The sequence below is a fragment of the Centrocercus urophasianus genome, unplaced genomic scaffold (genome assembly GCF_019232065.1).
Source record: "Centrocercus urophasianus isolate 14NV4802_14NV808 unplaced genomic scaffold, USGS_Curo_1.0 seq_11, whole genome shotgun sequence".
Classification (NCBI taxonomy): Eukaryota; Metazoa; Chordata; class Aves; order Galliformes; family Phasianidae; genus Centrocercus; species Centrocercus urophasianus.
The window spans coordinates 25,149,810-25,176,178 of record NW_024884253.1 but is presented as its reverse complement, the minus strand read 5'-3'; the positions used below and the strand labels follow the sequence as shown (position 1 = coordinate 25,176,178).

The 26,369-nt window shown below is 39.1% G+C and overlaps 1 protein-coding gene across 2 annotated transcripts; it reads left to right on the top strand.

Moving 5' to 3' along the window:
- Positions 1–9,700: 9,700 nt before the first annotated feature.
- On the top strand, positions 9,701–25,857 carry LOC122171980 (carbonic anhydrase 3-like). Of its 2 annotated transcripts, XM_042839927.1 has the most exons (8): positions 9,701–9,841; positions 10,295–10,492; positions 17,138–17,256; positions 18,096–18,188; positions 19,098–19,163; positions 20,170–20,325; positions 24,347–24,478; positions 25,558–25,857. In XM_042839927.1, exons 1-7 carry the CDS (start codon positions 9,796–9,798, stop codon positions 24,464–24,466), a joined length of 798 nt encoding a protein of 265 aa, XP_042695861.1. In that variant the 5' UTR covers positions 9,701–9,795; the 3' UTR covers positions 24,467–24,478; positions 25,558–25,857. The 2 variants fall into 2 exon arrangements, with proteins under 2 accessions (XP_042695861.1, XP_042695860.1); XM_042839926.1 differs by lacking the exon at positions 25,558–25,857 and having other exon boundaries at positions 24,347–25,524.
- Positions 25,858–26,369: the final 512 nt, after the last annotated feature.

Genomic DNA, 26,369 nt, shown 5'->3' with positions numbered 1-26,369 from the left:
AAATAACTTTGTTATGTACGGTTACTGCATTTGGAACATGCCCTTGATGGTACCTGACGAAGGATATTTGTGTAGCTTTTGCCAAAACAGAAGCTAAATCCAGTTCAATAAACACAATTAAACTGGTCACAGCCCAAAAATCCTTCTCATTTGTTTTCCAAAATAATCTATGGTTCTGTGTTATGTATCCAGCTCCAGGTCTTGCTGAGGACATGGTTCCTTCTTCTGCTCTGTGCAAATGTACAAACGAGACCAACGTTTTGCCTTGTTGGCCATCTCTGCTCAGCTTGTCCCCATGTTTTCTCTAACAGCAGGATCTGTTCTAGACTTTGGTCTCATTATCTTTTTAAATTTTGGAGGGCTTTTGGAGGTCCTTTTCACCAGTCTTTTTCATGATGGTATTTTCTTGCTTTTCTATGTCTGATCTAAAAAAATCACGCTTCCCTTTGCTTAGAAGATGGTTAGTGTGGGTTGCAAACTGCAAATGGAGAAAAAAAAATGCACTTGTTGGGTTTTGTGTAGAAACAGGCTGACTAGATCTGCCAGATTTGCTGGAGTCCTTCTGGGCAGCAGTCTGACTGACCCATCCATGACTGCCAGGTATAGTTTTGCAAGAGATTTCTGCAGAAATACCTGTTTCTTGTTTATCTTGACTTAGCATCTCCTCTACTCTCTTAATACCAGCTACTATGCAGAGCTTCACACGGTTCTCTGCCCACACATTAATACACTTCTTGGGCATGCTTTTGTTGTTCAGCTCACACCCTGTATATTAAATGAAGCATACTTGTTGGCTCTGACAATTACACATGGACACTGGTTGTGTGTGCGCACGCGTACAAAAGCAAATATTTTCCAGGGCTTTGAAAGGAGTTGAAAGGTAGTAGACAAAACAATGCAGTCGACAGAAATGGCTGGATGGCATTCAGAAAGTATCCAAGTGAGCTCACAATTATGTGTTGTAGATGCACTGCATTGCAAAGTGAGTAGATGGGAACATATGCTGAAATATAGCAAGTGTTTTATCCAGCATTCCAGCCAAGAGTGCCAACACATTTTGAACATTAACTTAGATGTGTTTACTTGGTGGGTTTGTTTTTTTTTATCTCATCCATATTTAAAAACCTTTACCTGAGATGGTAACAAAGTTACTGATACTAGCAAACTTTGTGGTTTTTTTTTTTCTGTTCTTGTACAGATTTTGAGATGTGTGGACAAAAATAATGTAAGTGGTAGAATGGAGAAAGCCATAACAGTTACGTGATGCTGCCAATCAACAGCAATAAAAATAGAATAAATCCTGGCAGAAATATATTCTATAGAGCTATCTACTCGTAGTCTGCCAGTATCAGATTCCGCTCTTTGACAAAGGAAACTGGAGAAAAACAGGGAGGCTGTGACATATTAGCAACCTTATTTCACTCAGTATGCTCTTCTTTTTATTTTGGCAGACAAAGATCTGGCTGTTGACAGGTTTCCATTCATGCCTGCCATGTTTTCCATAGCCTGGCATGAATTTCAGTGAAGTAGAAGACATATGACAAACTGGCTTCTTGGCTGTGACATGGCACACCAACTATGGTATGCTCAATGAAAAGCACAATGGGAATGTCTCTCACACACTGCCAGGCATACAATGAGAGAACTGCTGCAAAACATAATGTGCTTTTTGCTGCTTCACTTTTGTTGCATTATTTTCCACAAATTCCTAATTAAAATGAAAGGTATGCTACAATAATATTTGTAGTAGACAGAGAATAATCATTCTGGAACTCTTCTGTAATATGGTGCAATCTTTCTGCATCAAGGCACTGATGTGAAACAAGGAGAGCAATTCTATCTTAGTCTGCTCTTTGGCTGAACAAACTCAGCTTCTCTTTGCAGGCCATGTGCTCTAGCCACTAACCATATTAATGGCGCTCCACTGAACTCAAAACACTTTGCCAACATCCTTCTTCCTTCAACAACTTCTTCCTTTCAGAGGAAGTTTTATACACAGAGGGTGGTGACACACTGGAACAGGTTGCCCAAGGAGGTTGTGGATGCCCCATCCCTGAATGCATTTGAAGCCACGCTGGATGTGGCTCTGGGCAGCCTGGTCTGGTGGCTGGCAACCCTGTACATAGCAGGGGAGTTGAAACTACGTGATCATTATGGTCCTTTTCAACCCAAGCAATTCTATGATTCCATGATTCTATGATTCTTGTGCTTGTGGGCTGAAAACTGGATTCTGGACAAAGTTGCATAGGTTTTGAGGAGAGGAAAATTATTCTTCCTCTTCCTGATGGTACACTTTTCTAACACAGCTCAGTGTGCACCATGTCCAGGGTACACCACAGCCTCATGGACTCTTTGCTGACCAGCAGGTTCTCCACGTCCTCTTGTGCACAACTCTCTTCTGGCCAGCATATCCTGGTCTTGGGGCTGTTTCTGCCGAGGGGCAGGACCTTGCTCTGCCTTTGTCAGACCTATTCCCCAGCCTATCTCAGTGTCCCTGGAGAGCAGCCCTGGATTTCATCCACAGATATGCTGAAGGTGTATTCTGTGCCACTGTATAGGTCATTATAGTTTTGCCATTAAGTAAAACAGAAGAAATTTCATTCAAAGACACTACTGGGCACTCTAACAACCTTTAACAACCTGTTAAACAACCTTTGCTCACTCTACTTGAATAAATAGCAATCTTAATTTCACTTAAATTATCATGATCTCTATCATTATACAAAATTTTAAGGATGGAGAGACTGCATTCTAGAGCATTGTCCCAGTGCATTATTGCTTTTACTGGACATATTTATTGACCTTGCCACTGGCTCTTCTCACTTTTCCACTCACACACTGTGTACAATCTTTTTTTCTTTCCTCTCCATATTATGGACTCCTGGCAACCAGGCTATCTTCTGTCATATAAATTATTCTTGTGCCACAAATCATCTTCCATATCTTTCTTCACTGATGCCCTTCCTATTCAGTCTCCTTTCTGCTTTCCTTAGAAATTCTTATTGGTCTCTATTATCCATTTCCTATACTCAGCTCCCATTTTCCTTCCTTCCCAGGCTATTCTTTCAGCCACACATTAAATGCTTCATATCTCCTTTTTATTTCTCTTGATTTTTCCTGCTCAGCCAATAAATCACCAAGTGATTTACCTGTAAATATGCCTAACTGGGAAGATGAATAAGGAAAGCATTCAGTTTATAGCTGGGCAGCATTAGCTGATGTGACAAGCTGGCTGTTTATTTGATCTGCAGAAAACTGCAGAGGTATTTTATGCTACAGAGCTGCCCATTCTTTAGTTATCACATTACTTCCAAGCAGACAGAGAGATAAATGTTATGAAGATGATGTCAGAATGCTTAGCCAATTCAGTTACGTGGTGCTTATCTCAAAACAGTTCTCAGGTTGTCTCTATAGACTAGTTTGTATACACAAAAATGTTTGTACTAAAATGTCACCCTAGTTGGGAGTAAGTTTGTTTCCCTCATATTTTTACTCTGCTATATGTGCACTTTTCAGGCTTACTGAACAATATACCTACTGCAAAATACCTGTAGCACTGTAGCCTAACAGCAGTTGAGCAAAAGAGCTTTCATCACCTTCAAATGCTTTTCATGTATGAATATGAGACAAAGATGAGATTTTCTGACTATATCCTTTTAAAAAGGCTCATTTACTCTCTTAAAAGATAACACCATTGGCATCAGCAGTATTTTCAATTGTTTTTGAAGATAAAATACGTAAACCACTCTATGTACATTTTGCCTTTAACACATAACTATGCTGAGCCATAATCATGACATGACAGATAGGAAAATATTTCCCACTTAATATTTCTTAACAATAGTTTTACGGTGTGATCACTTGATTTTCAAGTTTTCTGGGCAGGCTACATTCAGTAAAGGTAGAGGAAATATAGTATTTGTGTGCCCTTCTTTCTTCTGGTTCTGTTTTGCCAGTATTCTTGAGAAACAGCTGGTACCAGTTCTTATGAAGTATGAATTATTTGCTCTCATTTGGTGATCCCCAAACTATACAAAGTACTTTCAGTGCAAACACTGTCTTTGCTTAAGCCTGGTATGCATACTTACCACCAAATTTCACTTGTAAAGGCTCTGGATGCAATCTGTGAAACTGCTATTAAGGATGTGCTGTTTTCTCAAATCTTATACTCTGAGCACAGATAATCTGGATAACTTTTCCACAGATCTCTTATCTATGCCTTCTGCTCTATTTCATTTTGTAAATATTATACTAAAAATCTATTTGGGAGGTAAAGCAGATCTGAATGGGTGATTTACCATGCTCAGTCTCCTGCAGAAGCACTATTCAGTATTACAAATGTGAATATCATAGAATCATGGAATCATTTGAGTTGGAAGGGACGTTTAAAGGTTATCCAGTCCAACTCCTCCGCAGTGAACACAGACATATATAGATAGATAAGGTTTCTCAGAGCCTGGTTCAATCTGACCTTGAATGTCTCCAGGGACAGGATATCCATCACCTCTTTGGGCAAATTGTTCCACTGCTTCACTGCCCCGACATAAAAAGCCTCTCTTCTTATATCCAATCTAAATCTCTCCTCTTTTATTTTGAAACCACTTCTCCTTGTCTTGTCACAACAGACACTACTGAAGAGTCTGTCCCCTTCTTTCTTATAACTCCCATTTATATACGAAAAGGCTGCTACCAGGTCTCCCCAAAGCCTTCTCTTCACCAGGCTGATCAGCACCAGTTCTCTCAGCCTGTCCTTATAGGAGAGGTGTTCCATCCCTTGGATCATCTTTGTGGCCTTCGTCTGGATGCGTTCCAACAGGTCCATGTCTCTACAGTACTGAGGACTCCACATCTGGGTGCAGTACTCCAGATGAGGCCTCACCAGAGCAGAGTAGAGGGGCAGGATCACCTCCCTCACCCTGCTGGCCATGATTCTTTGTACATATTAATATTTGGGATTTTTTTTTTTTGGTGGGGGGGGGAAATACTTGAATTGAAAATGCAGTATAAATCAGTGTTTATATGAATCAGCCAAATCCTGTGTTGGGTTATAAGTAGAAACACGTAATGAAAGAGGTCTTAGCAAATTGCAGCTGATCTGCCTCATAATGGAAGACTGAATTTCTCTAGTGCAACAGTAGACCTTCTTAATCAATCTTTCTATTTCTTTCCTCACTTAGTTCTGAAAACAAGGCATGCAATTCATCAAATTCTTTGGATGAGAGTTGTTTAATAAGCTAACACAGCAGGGCCTGGTTCTTCCTAGGCTTCATAACAGGAACTACAAAAATACCAGACATATCCCACTCTTCACTTTTTTAATACGAAAGAAAGAGACTGGCAATGCTACACATTTTCCCTGACTATATAATTTGACCCCCTAATTGTCTAGATAATGTCATAGCTTCTTGGCTTCTTCCTCATGTCTTCAGTAAAATGTCGGTATGGACAAATTTATGCTACTGAGGAATATAGCAATTCTTAGACTGATAGTATGAATGTAGTTATCCTATTATTAAAGCAGTTTTGTGCATGCCCTGGATACAAATTCAGAATAAGCTTCTAATCATTTCTTCACCTCCCGTAACAAAGCCCCGGTTTTAACCATGATTAGCATTATGTGGAAACACATAATACCAAGAAACTAATACAGTCCAAACAACAAATGTATGACAAGCAAATATAACTGCACAACGTAAATCTCTTGGCCAGCTATGTGCTTCTGCCTCTTTGAACTGGAATTACTTTTGTACTTAGTCAAAATGAGAGACCACACATTCTAATTATTTTCTATCTTACAGAAAGCAAAGCAAAGCAAAGCAGAAATGAATAATCAAGAGAGATGGAAACAAGATACAGAGGTGATAGTCCGCTAATCAGTCAAGGACCTTGCACTAATTCCTGGTCCCCTTAGAAAGTTTAAACAAAGTAATTTGCGAGGAATCTCTATGTCAGGATTGCTAGAAATAGCAACCTCCTCCACTCTATCAAAGTGAGTTATGAAACATGAGCAAAGACAACCTATTATCTATTCCTGGAAGTAGTTTTTGTATCTCTGTCCCTATCACCACCAGTAGCATCAAGGATTTGGTTGATGGATCCTCACAATTGCAGATCTGCTCTCCCACCGCTTTTAGTATACTGACACAGAAGATACTGTTGTTGAGCACTTCTTCATGACATGTAAGCAATGTGGATTCATGCTGTGCTTTCTGTCAAAGGACTTTTCCTCTAACTAGCAATACTGCAAAACTGTTTCAGTTCTGATATATTTAAATCCTTCAAAAATGTAGGTTGGGGGCAAGATTTCTACTATAATTTTTAAGTTTTTTTTAATAATTTTTAAAATGGCTCAATGCTAGAGCAGACAAGAGCAGATAGCTCAACTCAATTTTCATTCTTGAATGGAGACTTTGATTCAGTGTGCATGCCATGTGAGTGATCTTACAGTAACACCACAATAGATGTTCTCCTAGAAAGCTTACAGGATTCTGTCTACTGAATGTGCCTGTTTACTTTTTTAAAGGATTGATTTTGTTCGGTGACTTCTTAACCTCACGTCTGCTTTTTATCTCTGAACTCAGTACTATTTAAATGGATTTTAAATCAGAAATCAAATCTTTGTTTGTTTGTTTTATCTCGTGTTGCCATTGTCTAAAGCAGCAGATTCATTAGTTCCAGCACAAGGACAGGACCCACCAAATTGTGACTTGCATTCCGCCTTGAAATAAATTTCTGTACCTCAGCAAGAAATTTGAAAAACAGTGTTTTGTTTTTAACTCAAATTTCTAGTGATCTGTGCCTTGGATAAATCATCAAAAATCTTGGAATCCTGTATCATACTGTGTCATTAAATTGCTTTGTAATTAAGAGCTACTCTTAGTACTCCCAACTGCCTGCCTTTTTCCCACCTGTCTTTTGGGCCTTTAAAGAGGGCCTTATTATGTATTTGTGGGGTATATAGCATGATATGTCCTCTGACTGTTACTGCTAAACATAAAGAGTAAATAGCAACAGTAATAATCCTAGGATGTAATAGAGTCTATAAATATGCATGTGAATAGAGCATATTTTGGGGGAAAACATTTTTTTTCCCATAGAGTATCATGCAGATCACATAGAGAATATGTTGATATATTTGCTTTCTTTTTTTCTACTGTAACTCCTACCACTTTAAAAGCAGTTATTGCCATGATGCCTGAAAAAGTATTTCACTGAATCTAGTATCTCTGCACTGGAGACTTCAATGGGCATAACGTAATCTGATTTGTAGCAGGCTGGGATATGTAATTGTCCAGTACTGAATGTCCTTTTGCTCTGTGAAAAATCTATTAGTTTCAGCCTCCATTTTAGACTACATTTAATTGTCACTTTTGTTTTCAAAGCCATCTGTACATTTACTTATAACACTTCTCTTGTCTGTAGCGTGCAGAGAACTTCGGCCATGTCCAGCAATGAGAAAGCCCAGCGAAGATTTTTAATAGCTTTCTTTCAGCAGAAAAAGAGATTTTCTGCTACTAAGGTCAACATACTTAAGTTATTCTACTTCGGGACTTTCTGAAGAGTAAAGGAGTGAATATTCAACCTGGAGAGAGCTGCTGGGGCACAGCGTGCACCCCTGTAATCTACAAGTTATTCTGTGAGTGCACAAATTCACAGGTTGATACCTAAGAGTCGCAAAGTTTAATTCTGCCCTAACAATATCTTATGAGAAAGCGGAGACCTAGCAGAGATTCCTGAAAGGGTGTAGGGCACATATTTGTAAAAAAAAAAAAAAAAAAAAAAAAAAAAAGAAGGTTGGGGAAATATTTATATGGGGCACATGAAACTCACTGATTAGCTTCAATGTGTGAGTCTGTACACATAAAACAGAACTCCATTTCTTTTCTTTTTCTTCTTCCCAAACATCTTCTCACTGTGGTTCCCCTGACTTACTGCTAATTTGGCTCTAAGAAGAAACATAAAGCTGTTTTAACAAAAATACACTGAAAAACTGGAAAATGTGAAGAGAGTAGGTTCCAGGTGATTGAATGCTGAACTGGAAATAGAGTTCTTATAACTATTTCAGGGTTCTCTTCGTAGCCCTCGGCTACTTCATATGGGCTGTGGTTACATTTGCAATGTATCTCCATCTAGAAGACAGGCAAGTACATTCTGAGTCACGAGAAGATGCACTGCACCTGGAGATTTCTCTGTGGGCCGAGGTAGTGAGAAGATGGTGAAACAGGAGTAACAAAAGGAGGAAGTGGGAAATAGTACTTGTGCTCTATAGGGCATAAATACATAGCTCCTGTGTACACTGTTCATGTCCCCATCTTCCTGTTAAAAAGCTAATGGACTACTTTGGGTGCCTCCAAACATTCAGCAGTCATCTTGGCTCTGTTTCTTGGTGACATGTGTCTGTATCTGTTCATTGGCTGACTTGGTTCTTCAGCTTCAGTCACTCTTTTCATTTCTTGATGTATGCCTGTCTGAGGTATAAGTATAGAAAGATGTCATTTTCCCTTCATTACTATTAACAAGCTTTTATTCAGAATGTCTACTAAAGCTTATACCACAGTAGTTTCCCTTTCAGTGCAATGTCTTTTCTGCTGCCTCATTAGTCCCTTGGTTCACTTTACAGCACTGGTGCTAATGTCTGTCTTATCTAACTCTCTTAATAATTCCTGCTGTGCCAGAACAACAAATATTTCTTAGAAGCCATTTGAGTTCTGTGTGTCATACACAAGTCACCTAAGGAGCGTATGCATGCTAAGTATGCTCACAATTTTAAGTGCAATTTGATGCATTAACACCCTGCTAAATGAAAAGAGAATTAGAGCTAAAGCAAAACAAACAGATCCTGTGCTTAATTTGACAATTAAGGTTTTGTTTGGAGCAGGCAGGATTTCCACTAAGAACTCTTGCAGTAAGACCCAGTCCGTTTATAAAGGCCAGGGACAACTAACTCCACTGAGACGCACTGGGGAAGCTGTTTATGTTAACGTTGGCAGGCAGTGTGCTGGGGAGCCATGCTGGATTCCAGCTGTATATGTGGAAATTTTATGGGGATGGGTGTGAATCTGTGAGAGCTGCTTGCGCACAGAAGCTGTTGGATGTGGTGTCTCATCCTCAGCTGACCTCTGAATCTGTGCTTTAACACACACAGGTGGGGAACACACAGCTAACCCGGCTCCTCGGACGTCACCCGGTCTGATTGATCCAGATGCAGTCTTACAGACAACGGGCTTTCCAGAAACAGCCCTAAAGAGCCCAGCAACCTTGGAGAAACGTGGGGGCAGAGCAGCAGGGCAGACCTATACTGCTGCACACAGGTGAAGCACAGCACCTGCTCGAGAGGGAGAACCGAGCTGATGGAGCCCACAGCTCCAGACCTGTACTGGCCTGAAGCTGTCGAAATCTGGGAAGGATTTGGACTGCTCTCTTTGACAGTCTGGAGCTGCTTCACACACTCTATACCCTCCTCTCTCTGGGGCAGGCAGCAGCACACCGGGGTGGCCTTCCCAGCACACAGCAGCGATTCCGTCCCCGTGCGTCTGAGGACGGCTGAGGAGCGACACCGCCCTTCCCACGCGTCGCCGCGCTGCTCCACGCCGCCATGCCACGCGCCTCACCCAGCGGGGCCAGGGCGGGCGGGGCGAGGGAGCGCGGCTCTCCCCGCCCCCGGCGCTCCGGGCCGCGCTGCTCCTCTCTGCGGGGAAGGGCATGGAGTTGGCGGGAGCGTATAAAAAGCCGCCGTGATGCGAAGCCGCCGTCCCTCCGGAGCTGCCGAGGGGCGCCGAGGGGCAGCGCGGCGCCATGATCAACCCCAACTATTACCCGTGGGGCTACGACAGCGACAACGGTGAGAGGGCGCGGGGCCAGGCAGCGTGCCGGGCGGCACTGACAGCTGACTGCCGCTGGCTTTGTCTGTCTCCGGTTGAGTTCGTGTTGTCATGGCGGGGTCAATGGGTGTATCGTATCATGTTTCTGGGCGCTGCTGGACTTTGGTCCATATCCACCTCTGGTTTCCTCTTGAAGTGTTGTCTGGCTCCTAGTAAGAAAAAAGTGCAGTTTGTGATGCAAGTTTGGTTCAGATGAATAATGTGCAGTCATAGTCCAGCTACAGTGATCTAAACGCTTGTAACATAGTGCTGCTCTTGACAGCTCATGACTAACAGCCTCCTGTTAGCAATCCACTTATTAATACTTTTACTGCCATAGCTCAGCAGTGCCAACCTTCCATTCATTGTGAAACAATGTAATTTGTACCGAGCTAGAAGAGGTTTTCATGATGTTTCTCTGATTTTTTTTCTAGGACCAGATCAATGGCACAAAAATTACCCTACTGCCAAAGGACGCCATCAGTCCCCCATTGAGATCAATAACAAAGAAGTGCACTATGACCGCTCCTTGCTGCCCTGGTTTGCCAGTTACGATCCTGGTGCAGCGAAGACCATCCTCAATAACGGGAAAACCTGCAGAGTTGTGTTTGATGATTCTTTTGATAGATCAGGTTAGTTTTGTTTTCAGCTTGAGCTGTTGTTGTACATCAGCATATATTTCTCAAATTGGGTGAAAGAGTACTCTGAGTGCTCATGGCTGTCAGAAGGTCCTTGTGTAGAGCCTGCATGTGGCATGCTGAATTCTGTGCCTACAGCGTCCCGCACATCTGACAGGAAAGGTGTGAGACTACTTTTGAAGCCTGTAGGTAAAATCCTAGGGAATGAAGAGAGCTGCAGAAAAGCTTGATGCAGGATAAATTAAGGTGAAGGGTAAATTTCTGCAATTGCAAAGGCTGGTGCTGGTGTGTTGCTTCCTAGGGGCACAGAGTCTAGGCTTTTCCTGTGGGGACTGAATTCCATACAAGGCTATCTGAGATGCACAGAAGGATATCTGTAATTGTGTATGTGGCTGAAGTAACAATATTTGAATACTGTACTTGAGTGATTTCTAATAAATGGAGTAACAGATCAGATGTTGCCACCTAATCACTTTATTTAATCAGTTAAAATGCCCTTTAGCATTTGTGAGATTTTGTCTTAATTAGAAGGCTGAGGAATTCCAGTGCTTCATCTTCAATGTCCAGAATGTTCTGGTGTCCAAAATCCTTAATCTTATTACTCACAGTTACTACAAGTTGAAGTGTATGCTGCATATATAATGCATACCTTTTAAGAGTTAGTGGAGCCATGTATTTAGAAGAGTTATATCTGTTCTCTTCAACAGGTGCTAGAAGTATTAGGCTTGTTGGCATAACCACTGAAGTTTCATGTTGATACTGTTGGCTATATTTCAAAGGAAAAAACCTTACATTAAAGAAGTATGGAATTGCTTTAGTACTGAGATAAAAGGAAAAAATCAAATGCATACCTCTGTCTTTATTCTTTTATTGAGGTCAACAGAATTGTGTTATTTATAGCATGAGTTGGTAAGAAAAAGATGTCCATTTTGGTAAAATACTAAAAGTCTGTCTTCTGCAGTGCACAGACTTAAATTTAATTATATTATAAGCTTCATTTACCACTACAGTATAATTAAGATTGACTGCAATAACTAGTAGGAGAAATTTTGCTAATAAGTTTGTTGGCCTTAAATATCTACATGCATTAATTTGTTTTTTTAATGACTTGGGTTTCATGAAAACTGAGTATGAAAATGTGTTATGTCAGATGAACTTGTCAATACACTCATAACTCAGGAGTATGAAGTCTTTGATTAACTTTGTAGCAAAATGGGAATATTTACTGTTATTTGTATAAAATATTATTCCTAACGTCAGATAGCAGTACGCATCAGTAACGGCATGTTGCTGTGGCATATGTGAAGATCTGTGACCATTGCTTACCTTTTCTTTTTTACTATCTCCATTATGTGCTGGAACAGCATCAGATATATCAGTCATTGCATCTCTTGCATTAACAGAATACTACTCAGTAACTGCTGTGCTCTGATCTCAGAAATAGTGACTCATTGGAAGAAAAGTAGGTGTATTTTCGATGTCTTTGAAGGCAAGAAACATTCAGTGTTTACTGTTATGGCCTTTTTGTTATACCATTATCTGCAGTCTGTAGGTGGTGTTCCTTTTCTAATATAGTGTTAATTGCAGGACGAATTCCACTCTGCATGCTTCTACTGACTTGAACAAGTTTTAAGTTTCTTTTGATATGTATAGTAACTTATTTTCCCAGTAAAATTACCACCTGCTGCATACTATAAGACTATATAATAACAATCATAACGTATGTTTCAATCCCTTGGAACAAAACCATTCTCTATCTACCTATCCATTCATCTATTATTCTATCTATCTAAATTATTTCTGAGTTAGCCAGAAAACAAGGGCTTCTTTTATTTCTGTAACTTTTTTGGTTAGAGCATATTTGTGTCTGTACTTAATCTAGATTTTCATAAGTGGTGGATGAAATAGGTCTATACCCTTTCTTATTGCTAAGTAAATTGCAAATGACCTTTCAGAGTTTTACTTTCATTGTATTTCCTCTGCTAGGAAAACTTTAAATATGCACCATTGGGACAGTTTTTTAAACTCAAATTATTGGAAAGAATGTTCTGGACCAATGTGTGGTCCAATGTAATTAACATTTTATGTTGCAGAGGCCTTATCACTTTATCTTTGGACCTACTCCTGCAGTTTATGAATATTGGCTTACTTCAAGAATCTGCTTTATAACTGAAGACATTTCATAGAATGGCCTGGGTTGAAAAAGACCGTAATGATCATGTAGTTCCAACCCCCCTGCTATGTGCAGGGTCACCAACCACCAGACCAGACTGCCCAGAGCCACATCCAGCCTGGCCTTGAATGCCTCCAGGCATTTCTGACAGATACTTGCTTTTGGAGCTGTGTTGTGTCTCTGCTACTTGTCTGTGAAAGTTAATGGATCATTATGGACTCAGTTGTCTCTCTTACCATACCTGTGTTGAAGAAGGTCGTTGTGCCACCTTTTGGCGGCTGCAAGAAAACCCTGCACCAAAACTCGGGTACTTCGGCAGCCTACCTGTTTAGCAGGTACACACCACTGCCACATTTATTGGCTGGAACGGCAAGTCAGATATTCCTTTAGATCCAACAGTAATTGTTTTGTTTTGAAACAGGACTGTGGTATTATTTCTACTAGCAGAGTCTCTTTGCTTTTAGAATTCCCAAAAATATTCGCACCAGAGGAGCATCCTGAAACCATCTAACTGGAAGGACCATTATCATGATGTTGCATGAGTTCTGCAGCTTCTAACTTTCTTAGCACCAATGACTGCAGCTTTATTTGTCATTTCTATGGACAATGGGTTAGGTCAAATGTTCAATCATTAAATAAACAGTAAAGATGTGTAAGTCTTTTTCTGGAACACAGACCCAGCAGCTGGAGAAAGATAGGTTAAGGCTATGTCAAATGGTGCTTTTGTTATCTCTTTAATGTACTTCATGGAAGTTCACTGGCCAAAGTGGATTCCTGCTTATCCTTTTAATGAGTTTCTGATGGTTGGCATTTAAGGGCTTGGAGTACCACTATGCAGGCACACTTTTTATAAGGCTGCCTGGATGCTTTTTGCAGAATCTCTTGCTTTCTGATCAAAGGCAGACTGTTACTGTAAGTAGATCTTGTTGCTTATCTTTCTTTAGCATGACTAGCTCTTGTGGACACCATTTCTAAGAGTACCACCTTGTAGGAAATCTCATTTATCTCTGTTAAAATATATTTTGTTATCAACTTCTGATAAATAAACATATATTGGTTGACTTTTTCTACAAAAAGGACAAAAGCCAGTAACTTTAACTGGCAAGCGTTTCCATGCATGCTGTAGATTTGGTTAAATCCTGGGTGCTGAAGTGATACTAGAACAAGTCAGTAGATGTTACAGAAATAGCACGGCTTAATTCCAATGCTTGTGTGCCCCAGTAGCTATGCTGCATACCACTAGATGGTACACTGCATACCGCTAAAGGCTGCAAAGATAAATTCTTCCTTTGGTGCTTAGCACTTTTATCATTTGTAGTGTTTTCATGAAGTAATTGAGCGTTAATGAGCAGTGCAGAGCTTGGGTTCAGGGGATTTAGTAATCGAGTTTCTGTTGGCTTTGGACTTCTACATTACTGTTGAAGCTATAAATGCTTGAACAGCTAAGGGCCTTCTGAGGCTACGGCCTTCAATTGTCTTGCAGTAATGCCTTACTAATTTCATTTCACTGTGGAATCCACTTATGGATTTGGCAGCATGTGAGAATGGTGAACCTTGTAAGAGCAGTTAGTTCTTGCCCTGTTTATAAACACAACTGGCTTCATGATTCTGTTCAAGGAAGATTTGGATTTTGTGTTGAGGGACATGGTTTAGTGAGTACTATTGGTGATAGGTGGATGGTTAGACTGGGTGATCTTGAAGGTCTTTTCCAACCTTGGTGATTTGGTGATTCTGTGATTCTGCGATTCTGTTTGGTGCAGAATCAAATGTTTTTCCACTCCCATAGGGTGTCTTCACCTCCATCAAGAAAGGTGTTTGTGTAGGCATAATTTGATCTAGGCTGCATCTTCCTGTGCTTTCTCTGGGGCAAGTACCTGCACAGCTGGCCACAGTAGGAATGAGAAGAGATGTTTAGCCCATCATCTCATGCTGCTCATGAGGGACAAAGTAGAAAGTGAGATTTTTTTTTTTTTTTTTTTTTTTCTGGATCTGATCTCATACTCTTTTTCAAACTGGTATATTGTATGAGTTTATTAGCATTTTCTGAAAATAAAATCCCAGGAGAATGGAGATACATTTAGAATTTATGTTCCAAGCCATGTGTTTAATCAAAATGAAGATTCCTTTCATTAACTTGGAGCTGTACAGACATTGCTTTGGACTGTTTTGTTCTAGATATTAGAAAACTTAGTTCTTGCAACTATTATATTTTACACTTCTTAAAGCATAGAAGACTCATTTACTGTGGTAATTTCTATTTAAATTATCATTCCATATATTTCTTTCTTATATACTGCGCACTTGTAGAATCATTAAGGTTGAAAAAGATCTACAAGATCATCTGGTTAACTGTCAATGCACTCCCACCATGACCACTAACCATGTCTCTCTGTGTCACATCCACATGTATCTTGAGCACCTCCAGGGATGGTGACTCCACCACCTCCCTGGGCATCCTGTTCCAGTGCATTACCACTCTTTCTGAGAATAAATTTTCCCTAGTATCCAACCTGAATCTCCCCTGGCACAAGCACAACTAGAAGCCACTACCTCTTGTCCTATTGCTGTTATTGCTGGGAGAAGAGTTCGACCCCCATCTCCCCACAACCTCCTTTCATATCATTGTAGAGAGCAATAAGGTTTCCCCTGAGCTTTCTCTTCTCCACACTAAGCAACAGCTGTTCCCTCACCCATTCCCTGTAAGACTTGTGCTCCAGACCCTTCATATCTTTATTGCTCTTCTCTGGACATGCTCCAGGGCCTCAATGTCATTCTTGTAGTGATCAAAACTGAACACAGTACTCAAGGTGCGGCCTCACTAGTGCTGAGTACAGAGGGAGAATCACTTCCCTGCTCCTGCTGTCTACACTATTTCTGATACAAACCAGAATGCCACTGGCCTTCTTGGCCAATTCACTTGCAATGAAACAGAAAAAAAAACAACACCTTTTTGTTTGTGGAGAAATGTTGATTTATAGCTATCACCACCTTTGCACCATTCTGTCCGCTCAAAATGTCCTAAGTAAAAATTAGTCTATTTATAGAGGAGTGAAGCAGTGATGTGTTGACATGAGGTAACAGAGCTTCACACAACACCCGATCAAAAATGTCTGCTGATGGCCCATCTGCGTGAATAATGGCACATTTTGGTCTTAAACTGGATTATTTGGTCTTACAGATCTATTTTAATGGAGGATTGATGGCCTTATTAGCTACTACTGTTACTGTTACTGTATCAGCATTAGTCATGGTACTGCATGTCTGTGGAACAAGTAAAAGGCATTTGTGGAGAGTATCAGCGTGCTCTTAATACTCAGTAAAAAGTATTCTTTATGTTCTTGGTCCTTTATTTCTTGAGGTGACCATCGATTTTATTCCTTATCTTTCCAGACTTAAGGATATTTTTCGTTAACCTATGAAAGCCACCTCCTGAGAACTGCTGAATGGAATGCTTATTAATTTCTCTCCAAATAATACAAATGAGAATTGAATATTAATTAATATTTGATGAATGTTGAGAAGTTCTTCCCTATTTAGTGTGAGTTATTTTCAAACCCTCTGCTTCCATTGCTGTGTAAATGTTGAGATTATTTAGAATGACTGTTGCTTGTCACAGGCTGAATTTTTTTTTTAGGACAATAGCTTGCATTCTCAGTGACTGCTTTTCTGGCTCGTTTGCTGCTACCATAGCCAGGAGAAGTGGCCGTTATAGCAGAAGCTGCATCAATGTTTTCTTAGCTTTTTAAACAAATTAGTCATTGTCTGCAGTATCAGGCACAGTCTGTAGAGTTTCTGGATATTTCTGTGTGCTTTGACATAGGTAAATATTGGATAGAGTTTAGAAGGATATTAAGACACCTAAACTTAGGTGTCCTGTGTGGGCTTTTAAATGTAGGTGAGCTACATATCTAAAATCACTCTTTTTCACTGGAGGTGGAGTCACTCTGAATCAATGGAGTCTAGAGAGCAATTCAGGTCACCGTCTGCTGAGTGTCCGATTAAACCAAACAGAATTACTTTAGCAGCTCAATTATTTTGAGTAGGAGCTTAATTCAATTACCTAAACAATAGGTATCTCATGCTGTTTTTGATGACATAATGTGTATCACTTTGCTCCAGGTGCTGCTCTAGCAATGTACATTTCTCCTACAGATCTTGTATCATATCTGCCAGCCCTGTGCAGACACCTTCAGCATATCCCAGCTGCTCACGTCTATGCAGCGGAATTAAAACAATGATCTCAACTGACTATAATGAAAGCCTAGACACTTGCTGACTGTAAGTGCTTGTGGCTGAAAATGTTTGCCTGAAGTGCTCTTGCAAATTTCCAAAATGTAGATGGTACTCTGGGAATGCAGGACTTCTGTACAGTAATTGTATGTAAATATTTTTTAAAATCTATATATTTCTTAAAAGTAAGCTGAAATATATCTGAATCTAATGCTGATGCAGATTGTCAATTGCAGTGTTGAGAGGTGGGCCACTTCAGGGGGTCTACAGGCTGCGTCAGCTTCACTTTCACTGGGGTTCATCTGACGACCATGGCTCTGAGCATGTTGTGAATGGAGTGAGATATGCAGGAGAGGTAAGTGTCACCACTTCTTACTTTAAAATAAGGTATAAAGTAATATTTGTCATTATCTTGGGGGAGAGTGAGGAGGGAGGCAAGAATTAAGATTTGTCTGCTTTTTGAGCATGCCTAACTTTATTTATCTGTGACATTTTCTTCATCCATGGATTTTTATAATTGTGAGTTAAGCTAAAGTAATTCCTTCATTCACAACACAAGAAAAGAAAAATATTGTGTCAAACAAAAGTTCCCATGTTTTCAAGCCATTGTGGCTTTGAAACGTAGGACATCAAGATTGAATTACTGAGAAGCAATGCAAACTTAGTAAAACACCATTCTGAAAGAGTAGTGTCTTCATGAAAGCAAAGAATTGTGGCCACAGAAATAAGAATATATGCTACTTTGATTTTCTGCCTTGAGGATGGTAAGAGAAGATAAGAACTGTAGATCAATAATATACATAGCATATATTCTTATGAATTCTTTGCTAAAGTTGCTGTAATTTGTAAAAAACTGTAATGAATCACATAGGTAGGTATAGGTATATTTCTGATATACATGTGTAGTCTGCCTGCCTACTCAAATGTGTTTCTCTTCTTTAGCTTCAAGATGAGACTTCTGTTCTTCTTTGCTGTTTATATACTGAGGTGTTTGTAGATTATTTTTAATAAAAATAATATTCTGAATGATAATGTGATTGGTATAATTCATGTTTCAATTGTCTAATCCTTTGGAGGCCTATTCCTCATTCTTTGTGGCCCCAAAATTTCTCACATACATGAAGAACTCTAAATGCAACCTCTAGTGGCTTACAACTCACTAATGGATCTGTTTTTATATCTCTTTGTTTTCAGCTACACTTATTACACTGGAATCCAAAATACAGTAATTACCTTGATGCTGTGAGAAGAACAGATGGTATAGCTGTTTTGGCCATTTTTTTGCAAGTAAGTAGAAGCTCTTGTTCCTCCTTTGTACTGCTACTGTAGAGTTTTCTATTCTTGCAGGGTTAAAAAAACAAAACCTTCTGAATATATTTTCTAGAGTTCATATCACACTGAAGGGCTTGACTTTCAATAGTGCATGCTTTTCAAGTTACAGAGTATGAGTCATGTTATTTCAAATGGTGTCTAGTACTTTGTCCCAGCAGCTATAGTCTCACTAAGTGGCTGGTGGAAGCTGTAAATCCAGATGTATTTTCCCCTGCTTTGGGGACACAGTGTCAGTAGTGGCCCTTGGACCTACAGCAGTCAGCTGCTTGTTGTGCTAGTCATAGGCTGATTTCAAGGGCAGATACTGCTTTTCGGCTATTTGTGAACTTTTTCCTAGGCAAAACTAACTCATAGACTATACATGTCACTCATCCTTAAAAAAGAAATTATTTTAAAGGCGTGAAGTCCTAGCTTGAAACACAGGCCTTTTCTATATCTTGTTTAATTAATGTATGTTGGAGTTAAAACAGATCAGCATCTTTCTGAGATCAGCAGTTGTCAACAGTGGATATGATCATGTCCCAATTTCAAACTAGAGTGAAACTTTTCCTTAGTCTGTACTTGAATCTGAAGAGTTCTTTGCCTTTCTTAGGCTAAAATACAATGTCAAGAGGAATTACTGCATTGCAAAATTATCTGCAATGCTGAGCTTCTATACTGATGTCATTTCCTCATTTGAATCACAATACCCATTGGGGTACAGACAGAAGGTACAGACAGAAGATGTATCTTATCTGGTAGGAGTTATAGCTTTGGTCGATGCATTATAATTTAATAGTTGATTTGTGTTTGGATGCACATGTAAAGAATATCAAGAAGAAATAAGCAGAACTCTTTGGATAGCTCATTGTTTCTTCCTTACAGGTAGGGAAAACACCCAAACCAGAGATGAAAAGAATTCTTGAAGAAATAAATGCTATCAAAACAAAGGTAACAATGTTGTATTGTTTTAATAAGAAGATTGCTGGGAATTCTCGGGAAAAAAAAAACATCAGGAAGCACGACTTTGTAGTTTTCAGAATGAACTTTGCAACATTGCCAGAGTATACTTGTGAATAAAATCAAGGGTAACTTTCCTTAGCAAGAAAAGTTGTTTTTTTTCCTGCTCTCATAAGAGCCTTTATTGGCTTTAATTGGCCTTACAACACTTTGTGTAAATGAGAATCATTTAACCAAGATTCACTCTCCCGAAAACTAGACATGCAATCTTAATCCTGAAGTAGATGGCCAGGAAGAAAGGGCACCTTTGGAAAATACTTCACTCAGCCTTGAGATGGTCTGCTTAATGGTTCTCTAATAGTGCCACTATCTAAACATCTGTGTCTCAGAAAACTTCAAGTGATTAGAATCTCACCATTAGTATACATTTGCTAGGCTGTTTTCTTTGTTATCAACACAAATATCAAAAATATAAAATACCTCTTACGTCATTGTATAGTGACCTAACCCAATTCATAACATAGGCAGAATTGCCCTGAGAAAGCAGGCCAGAAAGAAAAGTATTTCTGCACAGAAAGGAGTGAAACACTTTGGTACGGAATGCTGCTTTACATGAATTAGGTCAAGTTTAAAAAGTAGTGCCATGCAGTTGTGTCATTCTCCATCTGTGAGGGTTATTCAGTCCAGTTGCCTTTGCACTGTATCAGTATTGGAAATATCTGGACATGGACAAAGGGACAAAGTTTAGTGATGGATCTTGGTAGGTCAAGTTAATGGTTGGACTTGATGATGATGAAGGTGTTCTCTAGCCTAAGCAACTCTATGATTCCGAGATTGTGTTGTTTATATGTCTGCTTTTTTCAGACCATGTATGTGTTTTCAATGTACAAGAGTCATGCTGTTTTTTAAAATGCCGGGCTTGAATCTTTACCTAATCTTGACTAGAGCTGTTGAATTTTTTTTTGTCTATTCTGTTTTTTGTTGTTGTTTTTTAAAGGGGAAAGAAGCTCCTTTTCCAAACTTTGATCCTTCAATTCTTTTCCCTAAATCTCATGACTACTGGACATACCACGGTTCTTTCACTACTCCACCTTGTGAAGAGTGCATCACTTGGATTGTTCTTCGAGAGCCTATCATAGTCAGCTCAGACCAGGTAAACATCCAGCAAATAATACTTTACTCACTTCATTTTGGTTGCATGCTGTAAGCTGATCTGATTCTTCTGGCAGTGAATCTGCTTACTGGATGTGAGAAGTTTTGTGATTGAAAGGACGGTAAAGAATTGAATGCCTTTGAAACTATGTAGGTCACTCTGAAAGTAATGCCTCCTATTTATTTCCATGGAAATCACAAGAGATACAATGAACACAATAGCAGTATTAGATAGAATAAATTTTATCTACAAAACAGTATTTTTCAACATAGTCACCACCATTAACTATGTATTTTTGCCAGCGATGAACAAGAGCCTTCATACTGTGCTTAAATGCTTAATGCAGATAAGAATCTGCATTAGCAGAGGTGACCCACTGTTGCCACTGCTGAAACACACCACCCACGATCTCACTGTGCTCACACCCACAGCTTGATCTTCATAAACTTCAGCAAATGTCCGTGAAGGTCAGTGGGTGCCAATTTTTCCACATGGAGGAACTCAGTGACACACTTTTGCTTCATACGCACTTCCATGTCAGACGCCATTTTGTCAGATTGCCCCTCTGCTGCAATTTGTCACTTGCCAACAGAATGTTACGGAATACTGACAGAAAGTTCAGCCTCTGCTATCATATCGCCAATATCCGCCTCTGGCATCATGAGCCAAGATAATAAAACAAAACTGGTTGTTTCAATGTCCCCATCTGAAAAGGGGCTTAAATGAGCTGATATCAGCGTGCTTTATAAATCCGGAAAGTTGTAACACAATGGAGATGTTAAGAGTTAATAATAGTTGGAGGCAGGATTGATAGCAAGCAGTAATTACTATAGTAATTACTGTAGAATGTAAATACTACAGAAAGTTATTGCTCCCATGGACAAAAGACCTTCTGTAACATCAGCTGAAGAAAAGAGGCTGTCCTCATTTTGTTTCCCTGTCTGTGTTCTCCTGGTATTAACTCTTGTTAATAGTAAAGGAAAGAGCTGGACGTGGTTTGCACCTTTTATTTCACACTGAGCTCTAAACCCTGCTTTTCCCAAGACCCAATATTGGAAAGCTCTAGCCATTAGCCTGTGTTCTGTGACTGTTTAAATCGGAACAATGAAACATTTAGCTAAAGATTGTTGTTGGCTTTACACCAACAGTTGTGTTTGTGTTAATGCTCATTCCCCCTCATTCTCGTTTATATACATTTGAATGCCCTTTTTCATCACCCAGTGATTGTACTAATTATTTAAATCTGAGATTATTCCTCTAATTAGCAGATGTGATAGCACAAATTTTAAGATTTAAGATTTTTTTAATATTTCAGCACAGTGAGAAGTTGAACATTAATCAAGTGACAGATGTTATGTAGATATTATATGTGGACACAACTTTTCATCTTAGATCATCAGATGATAAGGAATTTCACTGCATTGATTGATGGGCATATATCATAAAAAAATCTATTTGCTTCTATGTATTTATCTGGCTTTTTATCTTTCAAAGAATAGAATTCAGGTGTGGTGTGAACCTTAGCCGGCAAGAGGTGAAACATAGTAATGTACTCATGTAACTTACAGTGTAATTTTCACAGCTTATTTATTTGATCCATCTTCTGTTTCTGTGCCCATCCAAAAACTAAAATACACAGAATATTTCTAAGCTGGTGCTTGTGTGAAAAATACAGATATGCTTTGACTGGTTACTAACAAATCTGCTTAGAGATTTATACCATAGATGACAAACTACAAATTTTGTTGGGGAAGAGGTAGTCATTGCTGAGCATCTCTAATTTAAAATGAGTTTTGCAAGGGATGGCTAATCATGTCATTGATCCAGCTCTCTGAGAAGACGTTTGGATCACTGATCTGTTTGAACTGTAGTCTTTTTCCAGGCTTATCTGAAGTTAGTGAGTATTGGGAGATACACAGGCAGATATGGAACTAGTCCTACTGCGGGGGAAAAAAAAAAAAGAGCATTTAAGATGAAAAGAAAGTTTCTACACAGAGATGGGACATTGGTTTTTTCCTGAGATAACTTTTTACAGGCAGAATTATCAGTGTTTGTGGTGCCATATACGAGTACAATAGACTCTTCTTACTCCAGTGTCTGCAGTCCATATGATGCATTAACAAAAAAAACCAGTCATGTTACCAATTACTTCTAATCCTGGAAAATGTGCTGTTATTGCAGTATTTATTTATTTAGTATTTATTTTAAGTGCATGTGCATCACTTGGATGTTTTTGCTGCCAGCTGGTAGTAGCATATTAGCCACAAGGATAAATACAGTCACTGAGAAACAGTACTCTGCAGGAAAAATCAGTTCATCGGAAACTTCTATGATAGATGTAGTGTGGGCAGCCTGAATATTCAGGTTAACTTTCTTTGAAGGGTAGGATTTAACTTTGGAATTCCTCTATCCAATTGCAGACTCATTTTTTCACCCTTATGTAGTTGGAAGTATCAAGGCCACGTTGGGTGGGGGACAGCTTGATCGAATGGATGATGACCCTGCCCATGGCAGAGGATTGGAACTAGCTTGGATATGCTATTTTTTTTTGCTCAGTAGGTATATCTTTTTCCCATCTTCCAAAACATAATAAAAACCACTAGTATCTTCTTTAGCAGTACTTTTTCAGTATTAGCAGAAGTGATGAACTATTTTCATATCCTACTGTTCCCATACAAATTACTTTTCATTTGAAATAGAAAACTTAGTTTCAGATGCATAATGCATCTGATGCATATTGAGTGTAAATGTGATTCTGTCATTGCTCATGCTTTTTCTAAGCTGTACAGTGAGGCAGTGAGGGACAACACTGAGATCCGTGAGCTGGCCCAGCCCATAAGCTGGAATGAATAGAGATGTGGTGAATGTGGATTAACAGCCCAGACAGAAGTTCTACTTCTATTAGACTTGAACTCTGTGCTATATAATGTAGATACATCAGCATTCTGAAGCTAGTTGTGAGGAAATTTAACTTCTGATGTGCGTGGGGATAAGTTTTCAGGTGTACACAAGGAGAAATATATGCATCCTCTTCACAGTAAACCAGGGAAAGGGAAATGTCAAGTGTGTGAATCACAGCTGATATGCTGTCTAATGTCATACATGGCAGTGGCAACAAATGAACAGAATGTATCTGTGAGTGGGTGTATGGTTTTGAAAATCAGAGAGCAGTAGAGGAAGAGAATTATATGGCTTTGAAGAATATGGGCAGAATTTTTATGGCATCTCTCAAAAAGAATACAGCTTGATTTAAAAAAAAAAAAAAAAAAAAAAAAAAAAAACAACACCAGAAAGTGAAGCTGCAGACCCTGTTTACAGTCCATCTGAAATCTTGACCGGGTCATTATCCAGGTTTAACTACTAATGTATTTGTCTCAGCACCAAGATATATTCTCTGCTACAGACCCACCGCAGAAGTGATCAATTAGTTTATCATTTAGTCTTAACGCCCTTTAACACCTTTCAATTCTAGTTGCTGGTTGCTGGTAAACAGTCAGACATTAAGGTGGGGTTAAAGTAGAAGTTTATTAGGACATAGGCTAATAGTAGAAGTTTGTTAGGCTGTTCTAGTCACATATTCATAGAATCATAGAATGGCCTGGGTTGAAAAGGACCACAATGATCATGTAGTTTCAACCCCCCTGCTATGTGCAGGGTCGCCAACCACCAGACCAGCCTGCCCAGAGCCATTTCTGAGGAGAGCCATATTCTGAGGACTTCCTACAGTTTCCGTAGCTGTTGTCAGTTCTGTAGACAATGCATATGTGATGGTACTTAATTTCTCACAGTGCAGTTCACATGTGACCTGTTTTTTGTCTCTTCGTTATTTCCAAGAATATTACCGTACAAAAACAAGGTGAGTACAGTTATTGTGGTGACAGGGTGAAGAACGTCCTCAAAATTTGAAGGAGGCTTTATCTCCTGCTTCTGGATCTGGATGTTCTCTTTCTTTAATTACAGGGCTTACGGATTCTATCCCAAGAGATTTCCATGACCACACTTTGATTTTGCTTTCCTGCAGATGGCGAAGCTCCGTAGCTTATCAAAGAATGCTGAGAATGAACCTAATCTCCCCCTGGTCGATAACTGGCGCCCAACTCAGCCTCGGTATTTCAGGATGGTGAGCGCATCATTCCTTTAGGACCTGGCTCAGGTTTGTTGCCCTTCAGTGAGGTGATCTCTAGAACTAGGAAGTGGTCTTGCTTTGGATCCTCTTGTATTTACACAGGACTCCAGCTGTAGGTTTGGAGGCTGAAACTTTGAGATGGGAATTTCACTTTCAGAGGATAAAATTTACATTTGAAAATAGTACTACTAAAATGGAAATAAAAAATCTGTTTGGCTCTTCGTAACTGCTTTAGCATTAGCTTTTCTTATTAGTATGAAGGAAGAAGACGTTACTAATGAATATAAAAGAATTTCTTATTGCCTGTGTCTCTTGGTGCTTGCCTTATTACAAATTAAAGAGATTGCAGTTAAGAGAAGTAATTGTTTTCGAAATAGAACCATATTTTTTGGAAATTGTTTTCAAACTAAGCGTGTTCTACTCTGAGCTGCACCAGTTATGCACGTTAATAAAAGAGAGCACTGTTGATATTTGATATTCATATAAAATAGGTAAGGATAGCAAACTGCTTCATTACCACTGATTTCAAAGTCAGCTTTTAACTTGATAAAACAAAGGACGGCTGTAAACAAAGGTCTATTCTGAAAACTGCGTTCCCTAAATCATACTTAGATAAAACTATGGAATTGAGGAGGAGCTATTTCTATTTGTGTCAAAACTGGTTGTCCATATTAAAAAACTAATTTGCTTTTCAGTGTTGTAGCAATCAAAGTGACATGGATTTTGAGAACTTCATCTTAGTATCCTAAGTATATATATTTTCTCCGTGTATGCTAATATCTTCTCGCTGTTAGTAGATTGTTAAGATAGCAAAAGTTCTTAATTTTTAGTGCTTTTTTGAGGCATATTTTTTGTTCATGTGCAAATATAATTGGTTCTGCTATTAATGAGATTTGTGCATAAATATCTGAATCCACAGTTTGACTCTTCTGATCAAAAGGCAGTAGATCAAGGTGTTCTTTCTCTTTTGTTTTGGCATCAAGAACAATGTAGCAGAATTGTAAGCCAATAGTTGAAATAACAGTATTTCTGCATTTAAAAATCCAGTGTTAATAAATACATGTACTTATGGATTTTGGTTTTGCATGTTTGTTTTTTTTTTCCAGTTTTGGGAGCATGAAAAAAGAACAAAACTTTCAAGAAAGACTTTTCAGTGTCCTCTGTAATACATCCTCATGAAAATTGATGATGGATGGATTTTCAGATTTTACTTGAACTTCCAGAATACTGAAAATATTTTATATGACTGCGAGGAAATAACATCTTAAACGTGGTTTGTGGCTGAGAGATCCACATCAGTTCTTCCAGTGAGATTGTTTTTTTTCTGGCACTGGCGTTTTTGTAATATCATATGAATCAACTTCCTCACAAGTTGATTTTATGCTGGAGAAGTTCAATCTGTATTTAAAACCATTACTCTGAATGGTAATTTAGATTCAGCTGTGAAAATACAGAGTGCTGTAGTGTCTGTGCCATGAGTGAATTCATAGCTACTCTTTTCTAGGACAGGAGGGTGTTGCTGAGCTTACTCATGTGACAGGGGATGTGCTTCTGGACTGTCTCCTTACCTTGCATTCTTCCTTCAAATAGGCAGTGTGTTGGCTGCGAAATTTCCATGTGTTCCATGCTTTTTCTTCTTATTTGCAGCCAAATTGTGAAAAGATTCAGATGAGTTAATACTTTCTACGATGCATGTATACAGTTCTGATTTTGACATAAGTTATCTTACATATAATTCTTATTACTCAGAATCACAATCAGAAAGCCTATGGTGGTTCTTATGTTTGGAAAAAAAAATGTATTTATTTTTAAAATGCTTAATTAAATGTATTTTCTTACTAGCTAGGTCATTCCAGGAAACCTCAAAGCATAGCTTCTTGTTTGACCACCAGTACCCAACACAGTGTTAGCTGTAGAG